This window comes from Heterocephalus glaber, unplaced genomic scaffold (assembly GCF_053883595.1).
Source record: "Heterocephalus glaber isolate CG9 unplaced genomic scaffold, H.glaber_assembly_v1.0 deba00001546, whole genome shotgun sequence".
Taxonomy (NCBI): domain Eukaryota; kingdom Metazoa; phylum Chordata; class Mammalia; order Rodentia; family Bathyergidae; genus Heterocephalus; species Heterocephalus glaber.
The window spans coordinates 877,846-905,725 of record NW_028258339.1 but is presented as its reverse complement, the minus strand read 5'-3'; the positions used below and the strand labels follow the sequence as shown (position 1 = coordinate 905,725).

At 39.8% G+C, this 27,880-nt stretch overlaps 1 protein-coding gene across 2 annotated transcripts; it reads right to left on the bottom strand.

Moving 5' to 3' along the window:
- Positions 1-8,807: 8,807 nt before the first annotated feature.
- Positions 8,808-26,215, bottom strand: LOC101698372 (diphosphoinositol polyphosphate phosphohydrolase 3-alpha). Of its 2 annotated transcripts, XR_001182788.3 has the most exons (4): positions 26,055-26,215; positions 24,934-25,508; positions 19,378-19,460; positions 8,808-11,442 (listed from the first exon to the last, which is right to left on the bottom strand). XR_001182788.3 is itself a non-coding variant. In XM_087189705.1 (3 exons), coding segments are annotated over exons 2-3 (510 nt in total). In that variant the 5' UTR covers positions 25,443-25,508; positions 25,958-26,063; the 3' UTR covers positions 18,280-19,459. The 2 variants fall into 2 exon arrangements, 1 of the variants encoding a protein (XP_087045831.1); XM_087189705.1 differs by lacking the exon at positions 8,808-11,442 and having other exon boundaries at positions 18,280-19,460; positions 25,958-26,063.
- Positions 26,216-27,880: the final 1,665 nt, after the last annotated feature.

Sequence of the window (27,880 nt, the reverse complement as noted above, 5' to 3'; positions counted from 1 at the left end):
GTTTGCAAAGAGAAGTGTCTGGCAAAATTTTGTTTTTGTTTGCCAACTCTGCATTGTGTAATGAACACAACTGTGGCCATCTTTCCTGTATGAATACGAACATAGCTACCTTTTCCAGAATCATGGAACAAATTAAGCTCATGAACCAAGCTCGTGAACCACTTTAGTAGAAATGACCATACTTCCAAAACCATTACACAGATTTAATGAAATCGCAATCAAAATATCAATAGCACTCCTCACCGAACTAGATAAAACAATCCTACAATTCATATGGAACAAGAAGAGACCCAGAATAGCAGAAACAATTCTGGGCAACAAGGGCAAGGCAGGGGCAACACAATCCCAGACTTCAAGTTATACAACAAAGCTACAGTGATTAAAAACAGCATGGTATTGGCAAAACAAAACAAAACAAAACTTGTGGATCAGTGGAACAAACATAGGACACACAACCAACTCCAAGCACACTTAGCTACCTTATCTTTGAAAAAGGGGCCAAACACCTTCACTGGAAGAAAGATAGCCTCTTTAACAAATGGTTCTGGGAAAACTGGCAATCCACATACCAAAGATTGAACCTGGACACATACCTCTCACCATGCACTGAACTAAAATAATAATGGATCAAAGATATAAATATTAAAACATAATACTTAATCTGGTAGAAGATAGAATAGGTAAAATTCTTGACAACATAGGTATAGGAAAAGACTTTATGAACAAAACCTTGGTTGTACAGGAAATATTACAAAAAATCAACAAATTGGATGACATCAAATTTAAAAGCTCCTGCACAGCAAAAAACCCCATCAACAGAATGAAGAGACAATCTACAGATTGGGAAAAAATATTTGCCAGTTTCTCCTCAGACAGAGGACTAATATCAAAAATATACAAAGAACTCAAAAAATAGGACCCCCCCAATTTTAAGACCCAATCCAAAAATGGGCATTGAAAATGAATAGACACTTCTAAGATGAAGAAGTACAGACAGCCAATAAATATATTTTAAAATGCTCAACATCTCTGGGAATTTGTAAAATGAAAATTAAAACAATACTGAAATTCCATCTCCACAAAGTATGGCTGTCATCAAGAAATCAACCAATAACATGCTGGCAAGGCTACAGGGGAAAAGAAACCCTTCTCCATTGTTGGTGGGAGTGTAAATTGGTACAACCACTATGGAAATTTCTCAAAAAACTAAAGTTAGTGGTTCCATTTGACCCAGCTATTCATCTCCTACGTATCTTCTCGAAAGAGTTAAAGACATTATACCACAGTGATACATGTGTTCCCATGTTTATAGCAGCACAGTTCATAATAACTAAATCTTGAAAGCTGTCTATATGCCCATCAACAAACAATTGGATAAAGAAAATGTGGTTTTGTATACAGTGGACTACTACTCTGCCATAAATAAGGGTAAACTTGAGGAATTCTTTGGTCATGGATGCACCTCAAAACTATAATCTTAAATGGAATAAATTAGGTACAGAAGTTTAAATATTGCATTACTTTACTCATGTGAGAAATCCAATGTATAACTAAGGAGTGAGATTGGAGAAAGATATCAGAAAGTAGGAGGAACTTGTTCAAATTGGAAGCAGAACAAGAGATGGGAGAGAGAAAGGGAAGGAAGGGAAGTGGATTTAAAGAAAAAAGAAGAATTGAAGAAAAAATAGAAATAGAGCTTTTGTAAATGTGGAGGGGAAGAAGGGTTGAAAGGGAGGGGAAGAGGACAAAAAAGGGAATTAAGATGTGCCATGTATATATATATATATATACACACACACACACACACACATCCCACATAATGAATATAATCATTATGTCCTGAAAACATGTACTAAGAAAAGAATTAAAAATAAATAAAAGGAAAACAGGGTAAAACATGAAGGAAATTATGGACAGTAAAAATAAGAGAGAAAAAATTAAAAGGAGAAAAATTAAAATGGAAAAGAGAAAAAAATAAAGAAAAATGAAGCAAAAAGATAAGAAACATGGCAGAAGGACAAAGGAAAGTTTCCCAAACTCCAAGAAATGTGTGAAGAAGAAAGAAAAGAGGGAAATAAGAGGAAAAAAGCAAACCAAAAAAATTAAAAACAATATACACCCTCACAAACCCAAAAACAAACAAACAAAAAAACCAAAAACCCAAAAACAAAAAGAAAAGAAACTTCTCTGTGATTTCCAACATGTGGATTTCTTCTGACATCTACAATTTTGGGGCAGTGTCTAATTCCAGATGTGTCCCTTCCCATTCTGGTAGTTAAAAAAGGCAGTCAGATCCTAGATCCATGCTGAATGCAGTCACTAGCAGGAATTAGTATTATGGTGAGCATGCCATACAATTGCTTCCTAAGACTTTCAAATCCAGAGCGATATAATTCCCTGACCACAGCTATTGACTGTGGTTGTCCCTCATCCAGTCACTGTGGGATTGTAAGATTGGGGACCCTGAAATTAAGCCAATATGAGTCTGCTCAAAGTCCTGGGTTCAGTCGACCTCCTCTCCCCCAATGGTGTTCATCCACTTTCTCCAAGCAATATGGCAGGCACTTGGACTAGAGTCACTCATCAGCTGTTGTAGTAGACAGCATCTTCCCCACCATTCCACTGCTGCATTTCTCTCTGAAGGCCTCTGGAGTCCTCTGTTTTCACTGTGTCTCTGTAGATTTTGTCTTCTTTTCTTGAAACCCACTAGCCAAGAGCTGGGGAGAAAGTGCAGATTACCCCTCCCTTTTTTAAAAAAAAAGTATCTTAATACAAGTAGCTATTAATAAAGCAAATATAAAAGCCATTCTATGAAAAAACAATTTTTCATAACCAAAATAATTAGAGAATAACAATAGCAAATACACTGTATCATGATCTAAAAAGAATATATTTTCATTTGCTAATCTCTCAGCTCATTTCCTAATAATATTATACCTTTTTTGCATAAAACATTTTAAGTATTCACAAAGTATCTCACATTCTGTATAATTTTGAACAATTTCTTCCTATTTTACTATATTTATTCTTTTGGGTCTTAATTTTCACTTTCAGTTTCTCACACCAGAGAGACAGAAAATGAGATATTTACACATCTATTTGATTTATTTCACTTAAGAGTATGTTCTCAAGGTGCATCCATTTACCTAGAAATGTCTCATGTTTATCCTTCTTTATGGCTGAATAGTAAGTACTCCATTATATTTTTAAAAACACATCTTTTATATCTATTCATCAGTTGTTGGGCATTTGGGTTGGTTCCAAGATTTAGCTATTACAAACTGTGCCTCTATAAACATGGGTGCATATATATTGCTGTGGTATGATGCTTTTAATTCTTTTGGGAAGATACCCAGAAGGGGAATAACTGGGTCAAGTGGGACCTCTAATCCTAGTTTTTTGAGGCGCACTTCCTTTTTCTGTATTGTGTTCTGTCTCTTCAATTTCTCTGTAGGTTCTAATTTTCCTGTCAGATCCTTCCTGGCTTCCAGGGATCCACTTACCTTCTTTTTTTTCCCAAGTTGTTATTTTCCAGTGTCTGTATTCCAAGTCTTGGAGAGGCTGAGCTGTTGATGCTTACCACTCCACCATTTTCCCAGAAGTTCTCAGGCCAATTTTTTTGTGGTATGGAACCCAGGGCTTTTACACTGAGCTATATCCCCAGCCTCCAGTCCCCTCCCCATACACATACACACACAGAGACACACACGCACACAGACACACATATTTGCCCAGGTGAGATTTGAATTTTCAATTCTCCTGCCTCAGCCTCCCAAAATGTTGGAATTACAGACATGTTACCATGCCCAACTTCTCAGGCCAAATTTAGTTTAATTTAATACATACATATTTTAAAGGATGCATTTTTTTTGAGACTCAGAGATGTGTGTATTCAGAGATCTAAGGATAGGTCTGGGAAGAATGTTAGGAGATGAAATAAAAAGGGTACAGAGCCATATTTGTTTAAAAAGGAAAAGAAAGTAGGGGAGATAGTCAACCATAACTAAATTAGAGATTCTCTAAAAGAATTTTTATGGCTCTGTAATAAAACAGCTCAGGGTTTAACTAGGGCAAGCCATTTAAATTCTATAGGTCCTCATTTCTTCATTTGTAAAATGGGGATAACAATAATTTCTTTAAAGTTTTCTCTGAGGAATAAAAGACAGAACATATATTAAGTATTTAGTAGTGTATTGCAAATCATTAAATTCATTCTCTATATTTCTGTGTCTTTTTAAGTCAAAGCTACACTCTGACAGACAAAAATGCTCTTTTCTCTTTAAATAGTATAAAATCTGTCATATGTTAAGGACAGATTTGTTGTTCATCCTATCAATGTATGAAGTGATGTGTCTTGGTAAAGTGTTTATGCTATGTGTCTACAGATGCTTCAGATTTTTGAAGTTGTTAAAACCACACGTTCATATTTTAAAAAGACAAAGAAAGAAGTCTTTATTATCTGTATCATGTTCTATTTGTAATCTTTTTTCTCTCTCAGAAGCTTTTGGTTCCTCCTCCTGCTAATGCTAGGTTTTCAGAGACCATTTTGTATCCTTCTTCTAACATATACCCTTTCAGCATTGAGGGCCTGGTTGGTGAGCTTCTCTGGAGAAGGTGTGTGGGAGGAGAGGGAGCTTGGAATTTTGTAGCTTCTCTTCAGAGTTGTGCTTTGATATGCAAATGTTCCTTTTTTTGGGAATAGCTATGAGGCTTATCCTTCCTAGAAGAGGGATGGAGCTGTATGTCTTTATTGTTACTGTCCAGGAGAGTAAGCCAAAGTGAATTCTTTTTCCTTCCTTGTCTCTCATCTGCCTTGCTTCACAAGGCTCAGAAAAATTCTGAGTGATCAAAGTAAGGGAAGTACAAATTTCTTCTGGGTTTATATTGTAGATTGTAGATACTTTCCTTTTCTTTAGCATCAGGAACAGTTCTAGCAACTGGTAGCTGATGTACTCCTGCCCATTACATGGGCCATATTAGGAAGATCAAACTCCCAATATCTGGCAGTGCCTCTAACCTATGAGGTGAGGGAGGGGGGAGAACAATGGGAAACTTTGTAGGAGTTACAATTTGTTTATCAGGAACATGTGATTTTTTTTAAATTGCAAAAGACAGCAGTTTTTCTTGGACTATAAAAAAAGACCTAGTGTCCTCCCCACAGCAGCTGTGTGAGCCATGTTAGTGGACAGGACTCCCAGGGATCCTGCAGTGTTACCTGTAGATAAATATTTGGAAGTAGAGTGGCTAGAAGTATGATCAAAAACAACTGATGCTTTGTGGTTATTACAAGTGCATTTGTTCAGGTCCAGTAAACGGGCACTTAAAACTACAAAAGGCAAATGAAAGATGCACTTATTGTAAGAGTTGCTCCTTCTATGATACTCTCTACCCGCCTTCCCTGAGCTTCTAGTTACTGTGTAACACCACAGGTGCTTGTTTAAACTCTTACTCTAAGTTTCTGTAAAAAAACAAACAAAAACATTCCTGGTAGAGCTGGGGCAAAATTTTCCATAGAAATAAAAAAAGTAATGAGTAATGAGAAGCTTAGTATGATTTATTGTTTGTATGGCTGTAAAAATGCAGAATTGGTATATGTTTGCATTTTGAACGTTTATAAAGTCTTAGAAAATTCCTCTGATGTCCTAAGTTTTCATGTATAATAATGTCTTGTTGGTTGACAAATTAAAGGTCTCATGCTCAGTGACCTTGGCTGCCTGTCTGCAGAAGCATCTGATAAGCTCCTGCAAAATTCAAGGCCTGCTTGCTAACTAAAATTTCTTGAAACAATGTAGGTAGTTTCACAATACTGAGTCCCTCTGATAGTCAAAGTAAAACTGCTGCCTTTTGCAAAGCAAAAAAAATATGTTCTCGATAGAAAAATTGTAACTCCTATAAAAGCTGAGCATTTTTTTAAGGTAAAAGAAGTAACACTACAGGGTACTTTGGCCTCACCTGTCCTTAAACCATTGAATCTATTCTGATTTTAACCCTCTCCTCCTGAAGGCCTGTAAGAATGCAATGATATTTTGGGAAAAAGGACAGTTGAGATCCTATAGGCTGACTAGCCAGGTATAGAACTGTGGTGGGCAGTAGCGGGCTGGATGCAGAGGTATCTGGTAAGGAGAGGGAAAAATGGTTGTCGACAACCACCCTTGAAATCCCTATGAGTTGCACTGCTAGAGATAAGAGATGGAGCAACTGTAAATCTAAAAATAAATATTCCATGGTTGTTTCTCACCTTTATGTGGTATTGAGAGCAAAATTTTTTCCCTCAGCCTGATATGCTGGTATGAATCTGTGATCTCAGCTTCTTGGGAGGCTGAGGTGGAAGGATCACTTGAGCCCAAGAATTCAGGCCCAGCCTGGGCAACATAGCAAGACCCTGTCTAAAGAAAAAAAAGGCTTCCTTCTGATCAGTGGCAAAGACCACAAATCAAATATACTTTGGTAAATCAAATAAGCTAGAAATGAGAGAAAACCTCATTGAAATGACAAAGGCTTGGCTTGTCTGACCAGCAAATGAAAGAGCCATGTCAGTTTTGAAGAATGGAAAGGAATGGAGGGTGGGGGATTTAGCTCAGTGGTTCTGGCACCTGCCCCGCAAGTGCAAGGTCCCAAATTCGATCCCCGGTACCAAAAAAAAAAAGAAGAAAAAGGGGAATGGAAATCAGTCACCTAAAGACTCCATGCTTCAAGTCATCCTGGCCACACACACATTGGTCAATAGCATTGGCTTGGTAGAAAACCGTTACAATCAGTCAGGTTTGTCACATTTCCATTATGGAAATTCTATCAGGCCACAAAAGACGACAAAACTTAAAAATCCTAACTGTAGTAGGTAAGTATCCCTGGACAAATTTAGCATTTACCATGGATAAATAGGAGGCCCAAGAAGACCTAGTTTCCTTGCTAAAATTCATGCTGCACAATTTAGTGTTCATGCAACACTGTCAATATTTACTCAGATCCCACCCCCTTCAAGACAAAACAGGACTAGAGCACAAACTGCAGTTACTTCCTTTCTAAGAGGGGCTGGAGATCTTATACACTGGCCGAGGTCTGTTGAGCACTTGACAGCAACCAGTTTCAGAACTTCAACTCTTTTGAACACTGGGATGCAAGCCACTGTGATGCTAGGAAGCATGCATGGGAAGAGTTAAATGATGCTCTCTAAAAATTTACATCATTCTATTTCCCAGAGACTGTGACAGTGTTACATGGCAAAAACTAAGATGTGATTAAGAAGTTCTGAAATGGGAAGATAATATTAGATTATCCAGGTGGGCCAAATGTAATCACAAGAGCTAATGCAATCCTTAAAAGAGGGAGGCAGAGTAAAAGATGGGAAAAGATGCTATGGTACTGACTTTAAAGATAGGGACCACAAGCCAAGGAATACAGGTGGCTTCTAGAATTTAGAAAAGGCAAGGAAATACATTCTTCCTTGACATCTCCAGAAGGCATATATCCTTGGCAACATCTTTAGATTTCTGATCTTCAGAGCTGTAAAATAGTATATTGTTTTGAGCTACAAAGTTTTTTAGAGTAGCAATAGGAAATATGGCCCCAAAATTACTTTATCTAGAATTTGGAAATAAATCTCAAATTGGACAGTGGAGTGGGAAATGGAGGTCAATGTACTAATCCAGGACTAATAGAGGCATAGGTGCTTAAAGAAACTATATAATCTTACACTAGCCCTGTATATCTGGTGAAAAATGTCAAGGATACGTGACAATTTACTGTGGACTACCATAAACTTAGCGCTTCCTCCCTTTGCTTCCAAATATGATCATGATGATAGTGTATGTGCAGACTGTTGGATATTTATGATGCCTTCTTCAGCACCTCACTGCATCTAGATGACCAAAGCCAATTTGCCTTCTGTGGGTCAGATTAAGATATGTTTACCGGGGGCCGGGGATTTAGCTCAGTGGCGCCACCGCCTACCTCGCAAGCACAAGGACCTAAGTTCGATCCCAGGTACCAAAAAGCAAAAAACAAAACAAACAAACAAAAAAAGATATGTTTACTGGGCTACAATAAGGCAACATAAACACTCCAGTAATTTTTAGGCTGAGACCTAGAAACAGACTGAAAAACCTCACCAGAAGTGTTTGGACCATTACATGAAGACGCTACTGTGATTGGAAGAGATAAGGACAATATACTACCTTAGGTAGATGGTCCAATATGAGGCATTAGGGCTGGATGAATTACCCTGATAACAATCAGTGGTAGCAACCCAAGTAATGTTTTTGGGAATCCTGTAGGTAGATGCCTAAAGATCCCTGAATCTATTATTTTTTAAACTGATGACCTTAAAACCTCCAGCAAATAAATGAACAAAAATGCTCAACAGTCAATGGCTTTGTTCAATATTTGAGGCACTTCATAATTCACATGAGGATCTTGATCAGCCTATTACATAAAGTAACTGAAAGTGTAGTAACCTTTGCATGGATTCCTGAATAACAATGAGCCCTAGAAACCACTCAGCAATCTGTGGAGCCTTCCACCTGGGCCAGTCAGCTCTAAGGAATACTTTGAGTTACAAGTGTCAGTGATTGACAGTTATGTAAACAGGGGCAGACAAAAAATGTAGTCATTAGGCAATGATACTTCCTGGGGTTTTGGACATAGCACTTGCCTGACATACTCACCTGATATATCCCATTTGAGGGACTAGTACTGGTTGTTATTGGGAACTGGTACTCAAAGAAACTAAAACAGTAATAGCAGGTGCTGTGACACCCTGATATCCCTAACATGAGATGAATCAGAAATGAGAACATCAGCAAAGTGAATGTTCACCAATGTCTAAGTTTATTTGCACTGCTATAATAAAACACCACAGACTACATAATTTGTAAAGAACAGAAATTTATTTTCTCATACTGAAGACTGGAAAAGTCCAAGATAAGGCATCAGCAGGTTTGGTTGTCTGTAAGAGTTGGATCCATCCTCTGGAGGGAAGGAATGCTGTATCTTCACATGACAGAAGACAGAAGAGCAAAACAGGATAAACTCCCTCTATGACCTTTTTTATAAAGGCATCTAATCCCATTCATCAGAGTAGAGCCCTCATGACTAAATCACCTCCCAAAGGCCCCACCTACCAATACTGTTTCAGAATTAAGTTTTAATTGAGTTTTGAAGGGGGAAAAACATTCAAACCACAGTACTCAAAGAGCAATTCTTAAATGGAAGTAGATGTCCAGAAAAAAAAATAAGCTAGGTATTACAGAGCTTCACAGTACAGTTACATCAAAAAATGGCTACTCATGCTCCCAGTGAGGTTATCTCAATATGTGGTCCATACCAGCACCTTAGGCTTTTTGGGGATTTAAGTTGCTGAGGTTCCCGACCTGGTTCAGACATGGATCAGCTAAATTCAAGGACAATGGAGCATACTGGATCACTGCTGCTGTGCAGCCCCAAAGAAAACTGCATACTCAACCATGCATGGAAAAAGGATCTCTGCTTAGTGGCACTGTTTCTATGTGGTTTGCCTGGATAGTATAACCTGGTACACTTTCACTGACTCGCATGCAGGAGCCAAGAGTAAGGCAATGTAGTGCCTGGAAGTAATCATGACTGGATCATATGAGACAGGATAATCAAACCTCAGCCTCTATGGAGATGAACTTTATGGCAGGAAATTATACAAGACCAATAATGTCTGTTTTTTGACTCACGTTAATGCCTATGAAAAAGGGCCCTTTAAAGATAAGCAAAAATGGACATAGCAAGGTGGTTAAATCTGCACTACCCATAAAAAGATACCTGGATACATCCATCTAGATAAAGTATCACATATGATAGTCTATCTATAGTTCAGGACTGGACTGAAAAATAAGACCTAGTGGTCTGCCAAATGCTTTTGGGCTAACAGCTACACAGCCAAGTAGCAAAAGGAACTTCAGGACATATAGTCAGAGGTATCAGTCCTGGAAAATCCTGGCAAATACACTATATAGCCTCCCTTCCTCTTGGGAGTTCTGCTGGACACTAACATCCATAGACAATTTTTCAGGTAATGGCATTCCCATACCTATTTATTTAGCAAATGGGTATTATACTGTTCAATGGCTCTTAGATGGCCTATGTTATATATTTGGATTTTCGATATTTTGACTGAACATTGATACTGATTTTATAGTAAAAGGTGAAAAATAGTACATAGCCTTTTAGACATTCATAGGACATTTTATTTTCCATATAGTCCTCAATCAGCTGATGCCACTGAATGACAGAACTGACTTTTTTCTGGTACTGGAGATGGAAACCAAGGCCTCCTGCATGCTAGGCAAAAGCTGTAGCACTGAGCTAAGATCCCAACTCAGAATGACCCTTAAAGGAAAAAATGAGAAGGGCTGGGATTTAGCTCAGTGGTTCCACCGCCTGCCTTGTAAGCTCAAGGTCCCGAGTTTGATTCCAGGTACCCCCCCCAAAAAAGAGAAAGAACTTGACAGCCAAGGCTCAGCTGTCTTAAGGCACCCCCTTAAGACAGGCCTAAAGAGCTTAAATACAGTAATTCCGCTGAAGAATACCTATTTAAATAAAATGTTTAATGATGAGGTTGAGGAGTAGGGAAGGAAACCCAGGATGACTGTAAGGAAATCCAAACCATGATTCATTCTTCTCACTGTATTTTTCACTTCCATACCCATTCCTGGGAAATAAGGCAACTAGAACATGCACAAAGCAAGAAGATGTGGGGTTGGGAGACTAAACTTGATGTTTCTTTGGTTGTTTGGCTATGCTTGCCGTATTTGATTGCTGAATTATAGATATTGCTGATAATGTTGATGATATATATGAGGTGACAACCCCTAAGATGGTCTGAGCATGGCCCATATATCAGGGCATAGAAAATATTCTAGGCCTATACAGGATGTATAAAGAAGACACTTCTGAACTGCACAGAATTGAGGTTAGAGATATGGTTTGGGTAAAGAGGCTTGAAAAAACGGTGAAGTAATTGCTGTGGAAGCTAGTCATACTGATCATGTGGCTATAGAAAGAAAACAACAACTCTGGATGATAGGAAGAGAACACTTGACCCTGGTCAAGAGTGGGGAGGGAGATGATTAATCTCTCTCGGCTTCAGTCCACAGGGCATCTAGCCAATTGAACAGACCATTGCCACCATCCACAGCTTAACTGCTAGCCAAGAAACATCTTCATCAAAGAACTCTCAGAAACCTCCCAACATCTGCTAACTACGGAAAGGAATGGCCTCCACTTGAAACAAAGAACAAGATTAACATTCTGGACACTGGTATGATTCTGTTTAGCTTTATCTTGTTATTAGTGGACTCTTTCCTATGTTTTTTCATATTTAACTGGCTTGACCACAAGTAGCTGAGGTCTATTCTTCAGATGCATTCAATTATTCCAGGAGGAGTTATAGTCATGGTTGCTCTTGCCCAATCTTGCCTAAAACAAACAGAAAAGATTGGATGAAAGCCTTAATTGGGGTATCTGAATGGGTGGTATAACAAAGAGTTTGACTCCATTTTTTAACAATGTTGACTGCTGACAGCTCTTAAACCCCTTCCCCATCTGCTCATACCTGAACAAGCTGATGACATGTGAGCAAATCCTCCTTTGATTCTCTGACCCATTAAGTAATAAATCAAAATGAGATTAAATCCTTGGAATTTACAAACTATCTTTAAGAAACTGAACCCCATGGAAACCCCTTCCATGTATATAGTTAATACAGCCCAATATAAATTAAAATAGGGCCTTTAAGAATTGAAACCATTATATAAGCCCTATTTAGAGAAGATGATTATCCCCACTGCATCTTTATTTATCAGTCTAATTAGCCTGTTCTTAAACCTGGGATGAACAAATGAGTATTCCTGATGGATCACCATATCCTTAATGTCATGGTCCCATCTATTAAGGCTTCTATGATTAATATTTTAGTATTATGGAAATTAACTTCATCCAATTGGCAACTGCTGAATATTTTGGTACTATAAATTAGGTCAATACATTCTGTTTAGTGCGCATTTGAACAGCCTCCCAGTCCCACTTTTCCTTCCCCTCCAAAGGGAAATGCTACATATGTTATCCAGATAGTATCTCAAAAACTCTTACATTTCATACAACCTTTGCAAATAAGTCCTTAACTGCATCTATTCTTCCAGGTGCACAGATATGAGATTACACTGATGAACATTCCTGCTAGGAGAATTCCTTAGAAATAGTCAGAACTTATAGTCATCCATCAGTATCCATGGAAGATTAGTTCTAGGATGCCCATTCCCCAGGCATCAAAATCCTTGGATGTTCAAGCCTCTTACATAAAATGGTATAGTATTTGCATATAATCTACACACATCCTCCCCTATACTTTAAAATCATCTCTACCATAATTATAATACATAATACAATACAGATGTCATGTAAATAACTATTATACTGTATTGTTTAGGGAATAACAACCAAAAAAGTCTGTAAATGATCAGTACAGATGGATTTTTAAAAAATATTACTGACTCATAGATGTGAGTCACGATACAGAACGTATGGATATGAAGGGCTGACTGTTTAAAAGGAAGCTCACAAAGAGTAGATGGCCAACTTGCCTTACAAATATCACAAGGCCTCACTACCTTATTTACATTCCTAAAAATTATTTGGTAAACGGAGAGCTGCTCTATACTTGACACTAAAAAAAAAAAAGATATACTGAGCTTCTTAGCACCCAAATCATTAAAATAAGTTCAACATCTTTTAGGCCTTTGGGGGTTCTGGAGGCAGCATATTCCTCACATAAATTTTGCTTTGGCCCATTCATGCCATTGCTTGCAAATAGGACCTTGAATGGAGCTCAACAAAAGACTACAAAACTTTTTTTTTTCAAATTACACTAGTCTAGGCATTCTTACTAATGCCTTCTCTCCTTAGATACTACCTCATGGAGAGGCTTTAGCAATCTTCTCTCCTGGTTCTTGATATCTTCGAACCACCCATGGTGGCCATTAGTTGCCTACTACATTCTTATGGAAGAAATTTCCCTCATAAGACTCATCTTTATGTCACTGGAGTGGCAGGTGCTGGCTGCACCCTGGAGTCTCCTGGAAAGAGGCTCCCATAGAACCTTGGCATGTGACCCTCCATTTCCAGCTAATTCTGCCTTGGATCTTGGAAGCAGCACACTATAAACCTGCCACAGCCACCAAAGTCTCTTTGCCACAGGATAGACCCAAACATGGTATACCACAATTGTAGGTAGGGATGGCCTCCCCCGTCCTCAGTCCTTTGCTGCAATCCATACTGCTGAATGAAGTAATTCCTTTCCCAGACCCCTTGGCTACCAAAGGACCCCTGTAAAATCAACTGAACAATAGCTACAGCTTGTGCACTCAATATACACATTTTCATAACCTCACATGATGTAGCTCAGTAGATTGTTACTTTCACCACTTAAAGAGGAGAGGATGTCTCTGATAAAGGACTGAACCCAAGGATCAGCACAATGGGCCAAGCTTCAGGCTATCATCTTAGCAGGGGAGGTTCTGGCTACCAGGCTTAATCATGACACTCCTATTGTCTTCAGAGTTCCAGATATGTTGACTGAGGCCAATGAGGTCATTTGCATTGTCAGAATACCTAATGCAGGGCTCTAGAACAAGATATTTGATGGAGCCTTCACCATCCTTACAAGTTTCAGGCTATATAGCTTACAGAGTACCATAATCACTTATTTAAACTTGTTAAATTCAATTAAAGAGACATGGTACATTTTAGTGGTCAAACATTGGGGTAGACTGTCCTAAAGAATCTATATTTATATAAATTTTGACATAAAATTGACAGCATTTAAGACTCACTGCTCCTTGTTTCCCTTAGGCCCTACATCTGGGCAAGCTAATAAAAACCGAGGATGCTTTCTCCTTTGATTTCTGATGGAGTTTCATACCATACAAGCCGCTAGCTATAAACTGGAACTCTTATCCTGGCCCCACAGTCCAACTATCATAAAACTCCCAGCCAGCCTCCTTTTCTTGCCTTCTCAAGACTTCTAGAACTGCTTTAGAAGTCTGACCTGTTCTCCCAAAAAGGCTTATGTAAGTAATAAACCTGTCAATATCCTAATAATATGTATTTGACATCATCAACCTTGCTATAAGAACCAATTTTTTTTTTTGGTACCAGGGATCAAACTCGGGTCCTTGTACCTGTGCAGCAGGCGGCAAAACCACTGAGCTAAATCCCCGGCTACCAGAACCAAATTTTATGTTGAGGTTCATTTTGTATCTTCAGAGTAGCTACAACAGGTGACCTGTCTGCCACTGCAACTAAAATGAGTCATGGTTAAATGCCTTGTGATTCTCCCAGAACATAAGATGAGAGGCTATAAGGCCATCTCCCACTCACTTCTCTATCTCTCCTGGGAGGCTGTCATGAACAATTTTCTCACCAGTTTCTGATGAGGCATGGAGTTTTCTATTCTGTGTCCTTCAGAACGGGGATACAAATATAAAACCACTCCCATGCAGCTTTGTCTTGACTCAGCAACAGAGTATTCCACAACTTGCATTACAATCACCCAGTTTTGTTTCTTCGTTGTCTCTTAGGGTATGTTGGACAAGGACCTGAGGCACTGACCCCTTTGGCTCATACTTTTCACTGTTAATATAAGTACTGAATTATCTAAATCCTTGCATCTTTACCAGTAGAATCAGTCAGACCTTGGCCTTGTATGTATGAGCTTGTTACTATATAATCCTTATTGCAATGTATTTCCCCCTAAACTAAAATAATGTAATTGACTAAATACTGAGGGCCTACTATGTCCTGCAATCATTTATATTTGGGAATCCTTCACTGAATTATCTAATGTAGCTGTGGGGCCAGTTTAGCAACTTATTTTTATGAAGCAAAGAAATTAGAAATAGGTTGGTACCGAAAATTTCTGAAAAATAAAACATAACTTATGGATAAAATATTTTTCTGAATAAACATAAATTAAAGCACAGACCAATCTTATAAGGCCTCACATTTCTTATTTTTCCAGTAAACAAATAAAAAAAACTCAGCAGTACGTTTTTCATAACTAGGAGATATGACAAGCCTTTATATAATAAATTTGCTATGAGCATCATAGGTGCCATGTTCCAGGATTTGTCAGATTCTGGGCAAAAGTGACAACCCAATTTGGGTCTCAGAACCAGAAGACCTCAGGAGTTTAGAAGGCAGAGGCATTTTGGCTAATAAGCATAATACAATTTTGATAAGAACTATGACATAACAATGCAATAAGGTAGTAGGAATGAACAAGAAGAGCTTCTCAGAAGCAGTAGTTTGCAAAGGTGTGAATGCTATGAATATCCCTATTTCATAGATGGGGAAACTGAAGATGAGAGAGGCAAAGTAACCTGGAAGAAGCCAGACAGCCTCTGGTCAGGCCAGTTGTGAGCCGTGGCCTATTTTAATTTACCACCACCATCCACAGTTTCCTTGGCTCTGCTTGCCTCCGAACTTTAAAATCTACTGAAGTCAGAATAGATTCAAATTATGAAACAATTTCCAGGGAGTTAAAAGTTTTTCTGATATATCCTGGGTCCTTCTCACAAGGAAACCAGCTATGAATGGGAATAAGCTCTAAGGTAAAACTTTCACTTCCCCTTTTTCAGGTAACAGTTAATTCTGGGCAAATGCTTAGAATTGAAATACACTTAGCATTTGAAGGGGCAACTTCAGTTTCAGCTTCACCTTCTTTAACAACTAGGAAGTGATTTTTCTGCCCTGGGAGGGACCTCCAATGCTGTTCTTACTTTCTGCCTGCTCCTTCTTAACCTACAAAAAAGTCAAGACTGACCTCCAGTCTGTGGATATGAGCATAGCCTCACTACCTCTAACCTAAGATATTTTAGCCTTTGCAGAATGAGTCTAAACAGTGCAGAACTGCTATGGGCAGGGAAATTAACTATTTACTTTCCTATCTCAGCTACTTCAAATATAACTTTAGCACACCAACAATGAACCCACTGAGAAAGAAATAAAAAATACCACTCACAAAAATTAAATACCTAGAAATTAACCTAACCAAGGAAGTAAAAGACCTCTACAATGAAAACCATAATACTGTGCAAAAAGAGAAGAGAATATCAGAAAATGGAAAGACATCCCCTGTTCCTGGATAGGCAGAACCAATACTATAAAAATGACCATATTAGCAAAATATATAGATTTAATGTAATTCCGATCAAAATACCAACAGCAGTCTTCACAGGACTAGAAAAAAAAAATCCTAAAATTCATGTGGAACCAGAAGAGACCCAAATAGAAAAAGCAATTCTAGGCAACAAGAGCAAAGCAGAAAATATCACAATTCCAGATGTCAAGTTATACTACAAAGCTACAATGACAAAAAGAGACATGTAGATTTATAGAACAGAATATACGATGTAGAAACATCTCCGAGCACATTCAGCAATCTGATAAGTGACAAAAGGGCCAAAATCATACGCTAGAGAAAAGACAGCCTCTTTAACAAATGGTGCTAGAAATATTGGTTATCCACATACAGAAGATTTAATTTAGACCAACATCTCTCATCTTACAAGAAGATAAAAATGGATCAAAGACCTAGATATTAAAACAGAAACAATCTGCTGGAAGATAAAATGGGTAAAACTTTTGAAGACATAGGCATAGGCAAGGACTTACTGAACAGAACCCCAATTACAAAAGAATTAACACCAAGAATCAACAAATGGGATTATATCACATTATAAAGCTCCTGCACAACAAAGAAAACCACCAAAACACTGAAGAGACAACCTACAGAATGGAAAAAATTTTTGTCAGCTACTCTTCCAACAGAGTACTATATCTAGAATATATAAAGAACTCAAAAAAATTAGACCTCCCCAAAATAAGACCCAATCAAAAAATGGGTAATTGAAATGACTAGACACTTCTTAGAAGTTTAAATGGTCAATAAGTACATGAAAAAATGTTCAACATTTTTGGCCATTAGGGAAATATAAATTAAAACAATGCCAACATTCTATCTTATTTCAGAATGAGTGACTATGATCAAGAACTTGGAAAACAACAAATGCTGGTGAGGCTGGCAGGAAAAAGGAACCCTTCTATGTTGTTGGTGGGAATGTAAACTAGTATAACCACTGTAGAAATCAGTATGGAGATTCCTCAAAAACTAAAAATAGTAATTCCATTGAACCTAGCTATTCCACTTATGGATCTTCCTGCAAGAGTTAAAGACATCATATTATAGTGACACATGCATACTCATGTTTATAGTAGCATGATTAATACCTAAATCTTGGAAATAGCCTATCTGCCTGTCAATAAATGAATGGATTTAAAATGTGTTATATGTACATAATGGAGTACTTCTCAGCCAAAAAGGATAAATTTGAGTCATTTGACAATGGATGCACCTGAGACCACAGTACTAAGTGAAATCAATGAGACACAGAAGGTTAAATATCACATGGTTTTCCTTATATGGGAAACAGGAAGTATAAATAAAGAGCAAACTAAAAGATAATAGGAGGGCTGGGGATTTAGCTCAGTGGTTCTGCCGCCTGCCTCACAAGCACAAGGTCCCGAGTTCGATCCCCTGTACCAAAAAATAAAAAACAAAAAGTAGTAGGAAACAGGGAGGTAGTCCTTTTGCAGATAGGAAGGGGATCTAGAGATGGAGGGAGAGAGGAGGAAGGAGTGACGAAGGGGAAGTAAAAAGGATTAAGATGTGACATGTACATGTACCAACTTCCCATGATGAATGTATTATGTATCACAAACATGTACTGATATCTAATATGTATAACTTTAATTGATGTATAACAAATACACATACAGCTATCATTCCTTCTTAAAGCTATTCAAGCAATGGCATTATATGGTTTTTTTATAATATTACATAAACTTGTTTCCTGGAGATCCTCCTCCTTTAATTTTTCACATCGATGTGAACTGGAATATAGGTGTTGTCAAAACTCCTCCTCAGCAACACAGATGAATCCATTCCCACTTTCCAACAGGTATAAATAAGAATTTAACTTTCCCCATTTCAATGAGACAAATTAAAAGAAAAATTCCTAAAAATGCTCTGCAGTAAGGAGACTACTACCCATTCTGGGGTATGTCCCCCTGTTTTGGGGCACTTGACTTCTTAGACCAGAAGTGATACCCCATAGCCAACATTTTTTAAATAATTTAAAAATTTTCCCCCTACTTTTCTGCCTTCTAGATCAGCTTTAATCAGAAGAACTCAAATAATTATTTTTATTAACATTTTATTATGGAAAGTGTTAAACATACAAAAGTACACATGAACATATATAATGAACCCTCATTTAACCATCATACAACTTCAACAATCTTAAAGTCAATCTTGTTACAATATCCCCAAAGTACTCAATATCTAGACTTAATATATTGAAACAATTCCAAGACATCGTATCATTTCAATTATAAGTATTTGAACTTAAATAAGAAGTGGTTTCCAACATAACCACAATATTATCACAACTAATATCGAATATCCAGTCAATGTCCAAATTACCCTAATTGTCTTATAAACAAATTCACTTTACATTTTGGCCAAGTCAGGATGCAAATTAGATCCATGTAGTGTGAATATGTTAAGTTTCTTTCAATCTATAGGTTCATTCTCCATTTCATTCATTCTTGCAATTTATATTCTGAAGAAATTGGGTCATTTGTCCTGTAGAGATTTCTGAAGTCAGAATTCTGTTGATGTCATCATCTCATCTCTGTGGTGTACAGTAATACATTTCTCTGTCCTCTGTAGTTTTTATAGATTAGGAATTGTCTAGAGACATGGTCAAATTTAAGTTCAAAATTTTGGCAAATATATTTCAAAGATCATTAGTATATTGCCATCAGAAGCACATTATCTAGGATGGCACAGACATATGAGTAAGAATTTTTGCTAATATGTCACAGCTGCCTTGAAACAGTTATGTGATACCTGATATCCAAAAGCCACATAATATGCTAGATTGTTGAGGAGGAGGTGTTACCACCCAATGTCATTACAAAATGTTATTTAAACAAATCTTCAGTGAGGACTACCATATTTCAAGTGATGTCTTGATACACACATACACACACACACACACACACACACACACACAGGCATACACTGGAAGCAAGTTCCTTGCAATCAAGGTCATATCTGGTGGAAAAAAGATAAATAATCTTAAAAGCACAAAAAGGCCACAGGTGCCAAATAGAATTCTATACAGATACAGTGGTAATACAACAACCTGGAAAATGAAGTCACTGTAATAACAGGAAAAACATGTCCGAAAGCATAGAATGAGCTGTGTCGTTGGGGATGTGAGAGCTCACCTGTGCTTCAAATTTCCATTCATCATTGGGTTCACATACTTGATTCTTTCAAAGTAAATCTGAACAACATCTATGCCATTCACCTAAAAAAAGATAATCTTATTAATAGGGTGTTACTGGTTTATCAGTTCCTCTAGTCAACAAATATATATTGAGGATCTACTACGGTTTATCAACCACTCTGTATTAGAAAAGACTTCAGAGAATCATCCAGTGCAGTTCCGCTATGAGGGAAGATGAGAATCTGAGGGAAAAAGATTGTTCCAGGTACATTATAAAGCTGAGAAATAAGGAATACATGGCATTTCTAATCCATGGTTCAATGGCAAATGTCTCCAAATTTCAGCTACTATTTTATGCTCCGAGCTACTGTTCTATGGGGAGGAGTCAGGTTCAGTTTTAATATCCAGAGAGTTCACATTCTAATAGGCCAGTAGTCAGTCAAAAAGACAATTACAATACTAGGATGATGACAAAAACATTTGCTTTTCAAAGTTCTTCCACAAAAAGGAATTCTTAAAAATGAAGCCCTGGGCAGCTGTATTACTCACTCTAAAACAGCATTTTCACCTCTCTTTCCAAATTAACAACTATGGAGGGAGGAACTGTTCTTTCTTAGAACAGTACTCCATTTAAAGGTAATAGAGAGAAGGAACAGTTCTAGCTTCAGACCCCTTTTAAAACATCTACCCAAGAAGGGCCACTGACATTGCTGTTACTTCACAAGCTGCCTTTTTCTACTCTTATACACACTTCAGGTTTTACTGATATTTCTAGTAGAAAAGAAATGTTGAACTCTTCACAAAAATTCTGTCATATAAAACCATGCAAAAGAATTCTTTAGTCACTTCTCATCCTTTATTTAGGTTTCTCAGAAAATACAACACACAAATTTTTATCTAGCATATCAAAATTCCCTTTGCTCTATGTCTTCTTCAAAAAAGTTTTTAAGTGTAGGCACTTATCCACTGAGGGAAAAATCAGCCCTTTAAAAATGTGCTGAAAACAAATTTCTACTTCATGCCTGAAAGTCTCATCATTTTTTAAATTAATTTTATTGGTACATTTTATTGGTACATTTTAGGTATACAAGTTGTTTACATTTATCATTGGGTGCTTGTACCTGTACATGATGTATCTTGGTTCTTATTTTTTTCCCCATTACCTGTGCGCCCTTCATCCCCTCCGCCCTTCCTTATTTACATAGATTTCATTTCCATTTTTTTTCTCTTTTCTCATAGTTTTTCCTTTTCCTCTTTTCCATTTCCCTTCCCCTCCCTTCACTCCTTTGTCTTTGGACATTTTTTCCTATTTCAAATTATCAATTATTCATTTTAATCATTTTAACTCTTGTTTACACTATCAGTTTCTCAAACTAGAGAATCTATTCGGTATTTACACGTGTGTCCTATTTATTTCACTTAAGAGTATGGCCTCGATATGCATCCATTTAGCTATAAATGACTCTAGTTTTTCATTCTTTATGGCTGAGTAGTACTCCATTTTATAAAAAGAACACATTTTCTTTATCCAGTTTCCAGTTGATGGGCATTTGGGCTGCTTCCAAGCTTTAGCTATTACAAACTGTGCCACTATGAACATGGGTGCACATATATCACTGTGGTATGATTCTTTTAATTCTTTTGGGAAGATACCCAGCAGGGGAAGACCTGGGTCAAATGGGACCTCTAGTCCTAGTTCTTTGAGGTATCTCCATACTGATTTCCACAGTGGTTGCACCAGTCTGCACTCCCACCAAAAATGTTGAAGGGTTCCTTTCTCCCCACAACCCCACCACCATTTGTCATTTCTTGATAGCAGCCATTCTTTCTGGGGTGAGGTGGAATCTCAGGGTTGTTTTCATCTGCATCTCTCCAATGACCAGTGATGTTGAACATTTTTTCATATATTTGTTTGCTGCTTTTACTTCTTTGTCTGAGAAATGTCTGCTCATTTCAAATGCCCATTTTTGAATTGGGTCTTTGAATTTGGGGGGTTTGATTTTTTTCAATTCTTTATATATTCTAGATAGTAGTCCTTTGTCTGAGGTACAGCTGCTAAAAAATTTTTCCCATACTGTAGGTTGTCTCTTAGCTCTGTTGGTGGTTTCTTGCAGTGCAGAAGCTTTTTAATAAGATGAGATCCCAGTTGCTGATTCTTTCTGCTAGTTCCTGTGCTGCTGAGGTTTTGTTCATGAAGTCTTTTCCTATGCCAGTGTCTTCAAGAGTTCTACCTAACTTATCTTCCAGCAAGTTTAGTGTTTCTGTCTTAATATTTATATCTTTAATCCACTTCAATCTTAGTTTAGTGCACAGTGATAGGTATGGGTCTAGTTTTAATCTTTGGCAGGTTGAGATACAGTTTTTCCAACACCATTTATTAAATAGGCTATCTTTCCTCCAATGATGCTGGTTGGCTCCTTTGTCAAATATGAGGTGGCTGAACATGTTTGGAGTTGTTTCTGGATCTTCTAATCTATTCCACTGATCCTCAGGTCTGTTCCTTTGCCAGTAGTATGATTTTATCACAGTAGCTTTGTAATATAGTTTCAAGTTGGGGATTGTGATACCCCCAGCCATGTCTCTGTTGCTTAGAATTGCTTTACCTATTCTAGGTCTCTTATGGTTCCAAATGAATTTTTGGATGGTTTTCTCTAGTTCTGTGAAGTATATTGTTGGAATTTCAATTGGCATTGCATTGAATCTACAGTTTGGGAAGTATGGCCATTTTCCCTATATTGGTTCTTCCTACCCAGGAGCAAGGGATGTCTTTCCATTTTCTTGTATCCTCTTCGATCTCTTTTTTCAGAGTGCTATGAAAGTCTCATCTTTAATCAGTTAAATGATTTTTGGGGTGTGGTATGAGCTGGAAAAATTCAGTTGTACTCTTTTACAGCAATCATCAAATAAAATTGCATAGATGCTATGTAATACCTCTGTAAGGAGAAAAATCCCACCTGTGCATCAAACTTTTGGAGAATGGACCTTACAAACACCTGTTTTACCCAAAAATTTGGGGATTATTCTTTCAAAATCAAAGACTATTTCTATTTTCTCATTTAATTTTTCCTAGACTGACTTCAATAAATATATTTAACAAAAACTACCTATGAGAATTTAAACATTTACTTTAAATTCTGTTAACTGTAAAAATGTTCTGTTGCAATTTGGGAATGAAAGCCTTGGAAGCAGTACAAATTGCATAAACTAAAGATATGTAGATGCTAAAGAAAATCTTGGCAAGTAGTAGTAATACTCAATTCAAATATTTCTGAAAAAAACCCAGCAAATTTTATAAGCTAACATTAACACTGCCTTTTTCACATCTGTAAAATACATACCCTAAAAATCAAAAATAAGATTGTTCACTATTTTAAGAATGTCATGGAAAAATTAAATTTCTAAGAATGTCATGTTTGTGTCATTTTAAATGGAGGCAGTTTATGTATGAAAGAAAGCAATAATCCAGTTTCTCTGATGTTACTGTATACACAATCGCAGGGTACTTAAAATATCTTACTTCATTAAGATTACTGGATAATTACTGGCAATCATATTCAATAATTCTACATATATTAGAATGTTATAATGGATACTTGGTTTTTAACGATTATCACTGAAAAGGGTATTTTCTATTCATTCCTTACACAACATTACTTTTTGTCAGTTAAGTACATGTACTTCATTTAGACATGTTTATATATGGCAGGCAGCTTATTTTAAAGAGTGGAAACAAAGATAAAAACGATATGGAATAAAATTAGTGATCATTTTCCTTAAAAGATAATTTGCACAAAAATGAAATATTAAATTACAGATATTATTCACTTATATTTATAATTGGTCTGCAAAAGGCTTTTAACATGTTAAGTGTTACATGTACAAAGTTTCCCCCCAGGTGTACTCTATTAACAAAGTAGGCTTTTCCTCAAGAGTCATGGGAGAAGATCAATTCCAGAAGAGGAACTTAGACAGCAGAACCCAAATATCTTAATACAGAATGACTTGAAAAGTTAGGTGAGTGATGCAAAACGCTTATCACTCAACAATATTTAAGAAATAAAACACATAGTAGGTTGCCCAAACCATCAGGAAAACCAAAATACCTACTTCACAAAAGAGGCTTTGATTCCACCTAATTTCCCACTTGGCTAGGAAGGCCAGAGGAAAAAAAAAAACAGGAAATTCCAGGACAGAGACTTCAGCACTGTAGATGGGATTCCTGATTTCAAGCAAGTATCAGGGCCAACATAAAAGCTTTGAATTCAGCACCCAGAAAAATTTGTCAGGTGAAAAAGACTGCTCAGGTGTCCCAATAATTTGAAAAATCTGTAACAGCTGAACAGTAAGAGCCTTAACTCACTCAAAAGGGATGCAGCCACCATCAAAGATTCCATTCCCAGGGTTACTGCCAGTCCTGGAAGTCTAACTGGGTTGTCACTAAACTCAAATAGGAGAGATGGCTTTCTTTCAAAAACGAATGTATACAGCCAACCGGGGTTCTTCAGGGTGTCCAGAAAGGGAGACTGGGAGTTGGAAGTCGAGCAGGCAAAACCGTGTTCTACGAGTGGTTGTTTCGAAAAGGGATATGTGTGAAGATGCATCGGGCTAGCAATCCCGCAGAAATACCTGTTCTGTCAGGTGATACACTGAAACTATAAGGGGAATGGAGAAAAAGTACCCGTTGTGGAAAAAAATGCTTTGAAAATCAAACCATCTACATTTGAACAGACCAAACACATTTCGGAAAGGGGAATACTGGATCCGATTTCTGAAGCTAAAATTACTGTTGACTGCAGAAAGAGCACCAAGGATGTAAAATTTCCAATATTTCTTTTTCTCTGAATGTAAAACGGATCTTTCAACCAACTCCCACGCCAGAAGGGCTCCCTGACAAGGACCAAGGCTGTGAATGAGAAAACAACTTAAGGGGATAAACTAAGAAGATGCCCACACAACCAAGCAGGGCGGATTTTACAGGCCTCCACTGGGAAACAAACCACCAGCCCAGTACCCAAACTGCCCACGCACACTCACGCACAAACATCCGTGAAATGAGAGGGAGCAGACGAAGGGAGAAGAGAAGCGAAAGAGAAGAGAAGCAAAGAGAAGAAGAGAGGGAGGAAGGGGAGGAGGAGAAAAAAGCCAAGCAAACCAAAACACCAGGAGGCTGGAGCACACACCCCACCACCACCCACCCACCTACCCCTCCTCCCCCCTCCCACCCTCCCTCCCCAAGAGCTGGGCAAGCCTCAGTTAAGGCACTTTTACTCGAAATCCCCTGTGGCTTTTGGCTTGCCCGAACATTTTATAGCGTCACCAAGACGCGATTTTTCAAAGCATCTGAAAAACGTGCAAATTGTCTGGAAACAGTGCCTAGCAACTGAGAGAGACAGTTTGCAAGCGTGATTCAGAGGTCTGCCTGCCCAGGAAACAAAAGAAGCTCCGCTCCAGCCAGTGCGACCGACCGCACATGGCAGGAGAGGTGCTCCGGGCAGCCGCAGGGCTGATCTTAAGGGAAGCGACAGGCAGGAGTCCGGACGGGAGCGGTACATACTAGGGCGCGCTCTCCGGCAGCGGCGGCAGCGGCGGCAGCGGGGCCGCGGAGTTGCCATTGGTGGGGGAGCCGCCCAGCTTCAGCTTCTCCAGGTACTCGGCGTGCACGGGCTTGTGGCACTGGAGGACCTTGATGGCATCTTCGATCTTGAACCATTCTCGCTTCCTCCCGATGCTGACCGAATCTTCCCAATCCTCCAGCAGCTCGGTGACAGTCAGCACATACACGTACGTTCTGTGCTTGCGATCTTGGTTCTGCTCGAAGACGCCCAGCAGACGACCCAACTTCCCTTTGACTCCCGCCTCCTCGTACACCTCTCGCACGGCCGCGCCGCCCGGCTCCTCCTCGGGCTCCAAGCCCCCGCCCGGCACGATCCAGCGGTCCGGGTACCGGCTGCTGCTCACCAGCAGCACCTCATCCTCAAGCTCGCTGCGGAAGCACAGGCACGCCGCCCGTTTCTTGAAGCCCTCCGGGTCGTAGGTCCGCGTCTGGTTCGGCTTGCACTTCATGCTCGGGGCTGCCGCCTCTAGAAGCTGCGGAGCGGGCTGCCGCTGAGCTGCCTGGAGAGAAAAGGCCTGGCGCGGCGGGAGAACGGGCGAGAGGGCGAATAAGCGAGAGGGTCGGTAGAGCAGGAGACCTAGCAAGCGAGGGAGGGAGCAGGCCAACCAGAGCGGCTAATCCGCCGCCAGCCGCAGCCCAGGGACAACTAGGCGGGCGCGGGGGCGGGCACGGGGCGGAGGCGGGGCAGGGCGAGCAGGCGCGTCAGTTGGTCCGCGGGGCGGGCAGTGGCCTGCCGGGCACGCGGAGGGTCCCCAGCCCGCAGCCTGATTGGAGGAGCCGCTTCTGCCACCGCCCCGCGCCCGGCAGCCCGCGACTCCGCCCTCGGCCCCCCACGGCGCCCCCCCAGGACGCCGGTGCGCTCCAGCCTGCGCCCCCTCCGCTCCCCCTCCCCCCTCCGTCCCTCCCCCCTCGACCGCCCAGCCGCCCAACCCGGGGTTGAGCGAGGTGAGACGGGCGCGCTCACGTGCGCGTCCACGGTGCAGGGCCACGGGGCGGGGGCGGGGGTCTCCCGAAGTCCGCAGAGCGCGGCGCCGCGGACACACTGCGCAGGCGCCCCGCACCTCTGGGGCTGGGAACTCCTGCCCACAAGGCGAGATGCTCTGCATTGTGACTCTGCCCAGGAGTGTCTCCACGTGTGCCTTCCGGCCAGGCGCAGCTCTAGCTTGCCTGGACCAGGGTTGTTGCTCCCCACGCGCCCATCTGCGCCACACTGCAGGAAGCACACGCGTAAGTCTTTGTGCACGTGGTGGGGCTGAGGACTGACGTCCTCACCGTCATCTCCTGTGATGAAAGGCACCAGCTTGCTAATAGGAAGGCCCCCGGAGTACGCAGATTGACCAGTGGGGCTCTTTGCAAAATCATCTTTGCTGAGTCACGTCACGCAGATTTCCTTCTTCAGCAGGTCCTACACTTTTCTTAAACCCCTGTGTGCATCTTACCCAACCTCTCTGTGCCTCAGGTTCCCCAACACTCAACTCCTCGCCTCCTGGTTTCAGCCCTTTGCCCTTGAAAGTATGTACACCTCACAACTGGAGGGCGACCCCGCAGGGTCTGCTATTAAATCTCAAGGGCCTCCACTCTCCACACACCCTGCCCTTATGTTTTTTCTCATTTGACAAGCGCTGCTAGGGGTTTGGGAAACATGTACATGGAAAGTGCTGCATGATTTACGTTTTCCGCTTTGAAAAGGCCCCCAGGGGACCAGGAGGCCTCTCTGTCCTCTCACCTCCCAGTTTTGTGGGCCTGCGCTCTTAGCAAACAATGGCACCCACCACCCCAAATGTAACAACCTAAGCCTTCCCTCTCCTTTCTGTTTCTTTGCACAGTTCCCCCGTGTCTGTCTTGGCCTAGCTTTAGAAGACCTCTTATGTCCCCTAACCTTTATCCTATCACAAGTTAAACATTTTTGTTTCTCTCAAGACACTCTGCTGGCTTCAGCCAAGGGGGATCCTGGAAACTTATTCCCTCAACTAGATACTCGCTTCACCAAGGGAAAATGCACTGTAAAAAGTAGTTATGAAACACACGTCCAATTTTCAAATACCTCAGCTCAGTTTCCAGAGGTCTTCTCCACTCCACGCATACCCAGAAGCAGGGCAGAAAATCATCTGACTCCCAAGGACAACGACCACCTGAACTATCCATCATGCTGTGACACGAAGGAATGGGTCATCTATGAAGAGCAAGATAAAATAGAAACATACAGTGTTATGGCTTGTGTCTAGATGCACCCCCCAAAGCCTCATGCGGGCATAGGTGGGGCTTTTTCAGAGGTGGCTGAATCTAGAGTGTGTAATGCTGGCATTAAGGGTGTGTGATCACTAAATCGGTCTACTGATTGGTTTGGCACTGTCCTATTCCCCAGTAACCTGGATAAGATAAAAGGTGCAGAAAGACAGTTATGGTCCCTTGTTTCTTTTGCTGTCTTCTGCTTGCCATGAACTTCTCCTCTGTGATGCCTCTCTGCCAAGGCACCCTGCCTTGGAGTGAGCCGATTATGGACTGGAACCTCTATAAACTCTGAGCTAAATAAACCTTCCCCCCTTTAACTTTGGGTGTCAGTTGTTTTGTCTCAGCAGCGAGAGAAAGGTAACTAAGACGTGCAGTGACATCACTGAGCAGGGATACTCCTGCTACTGACCATGTTAAAGACCTACGTGTTAAGTGCTCAAACAGGTATTCATGAAATTCAATACCCAGTGATTAAAAATAAAAAGAACTATGAAAATACTACTAGCAGCTTATGTATCTCACAGTTTTCAAACTCACAAATACACAGATAAACAACTGAAAAAAAATTCCATATTATCAGGAAGACAAACATTACCAAATTACTAAACATTGTTTTAGGGTTTGTTTCTGGTGCAATGAGAGTATAAAGAAGAAA

What these genes read in the sequence shown, in the direction of transcription:
- LOC101698372 (XM_087189705.1), bottom strand. Translation starts at nt 25,442, where the DNA reads ATGAAGTGCAAGCCGAACCAGACGCGGACCTACGACCCGGAGGGCTTC.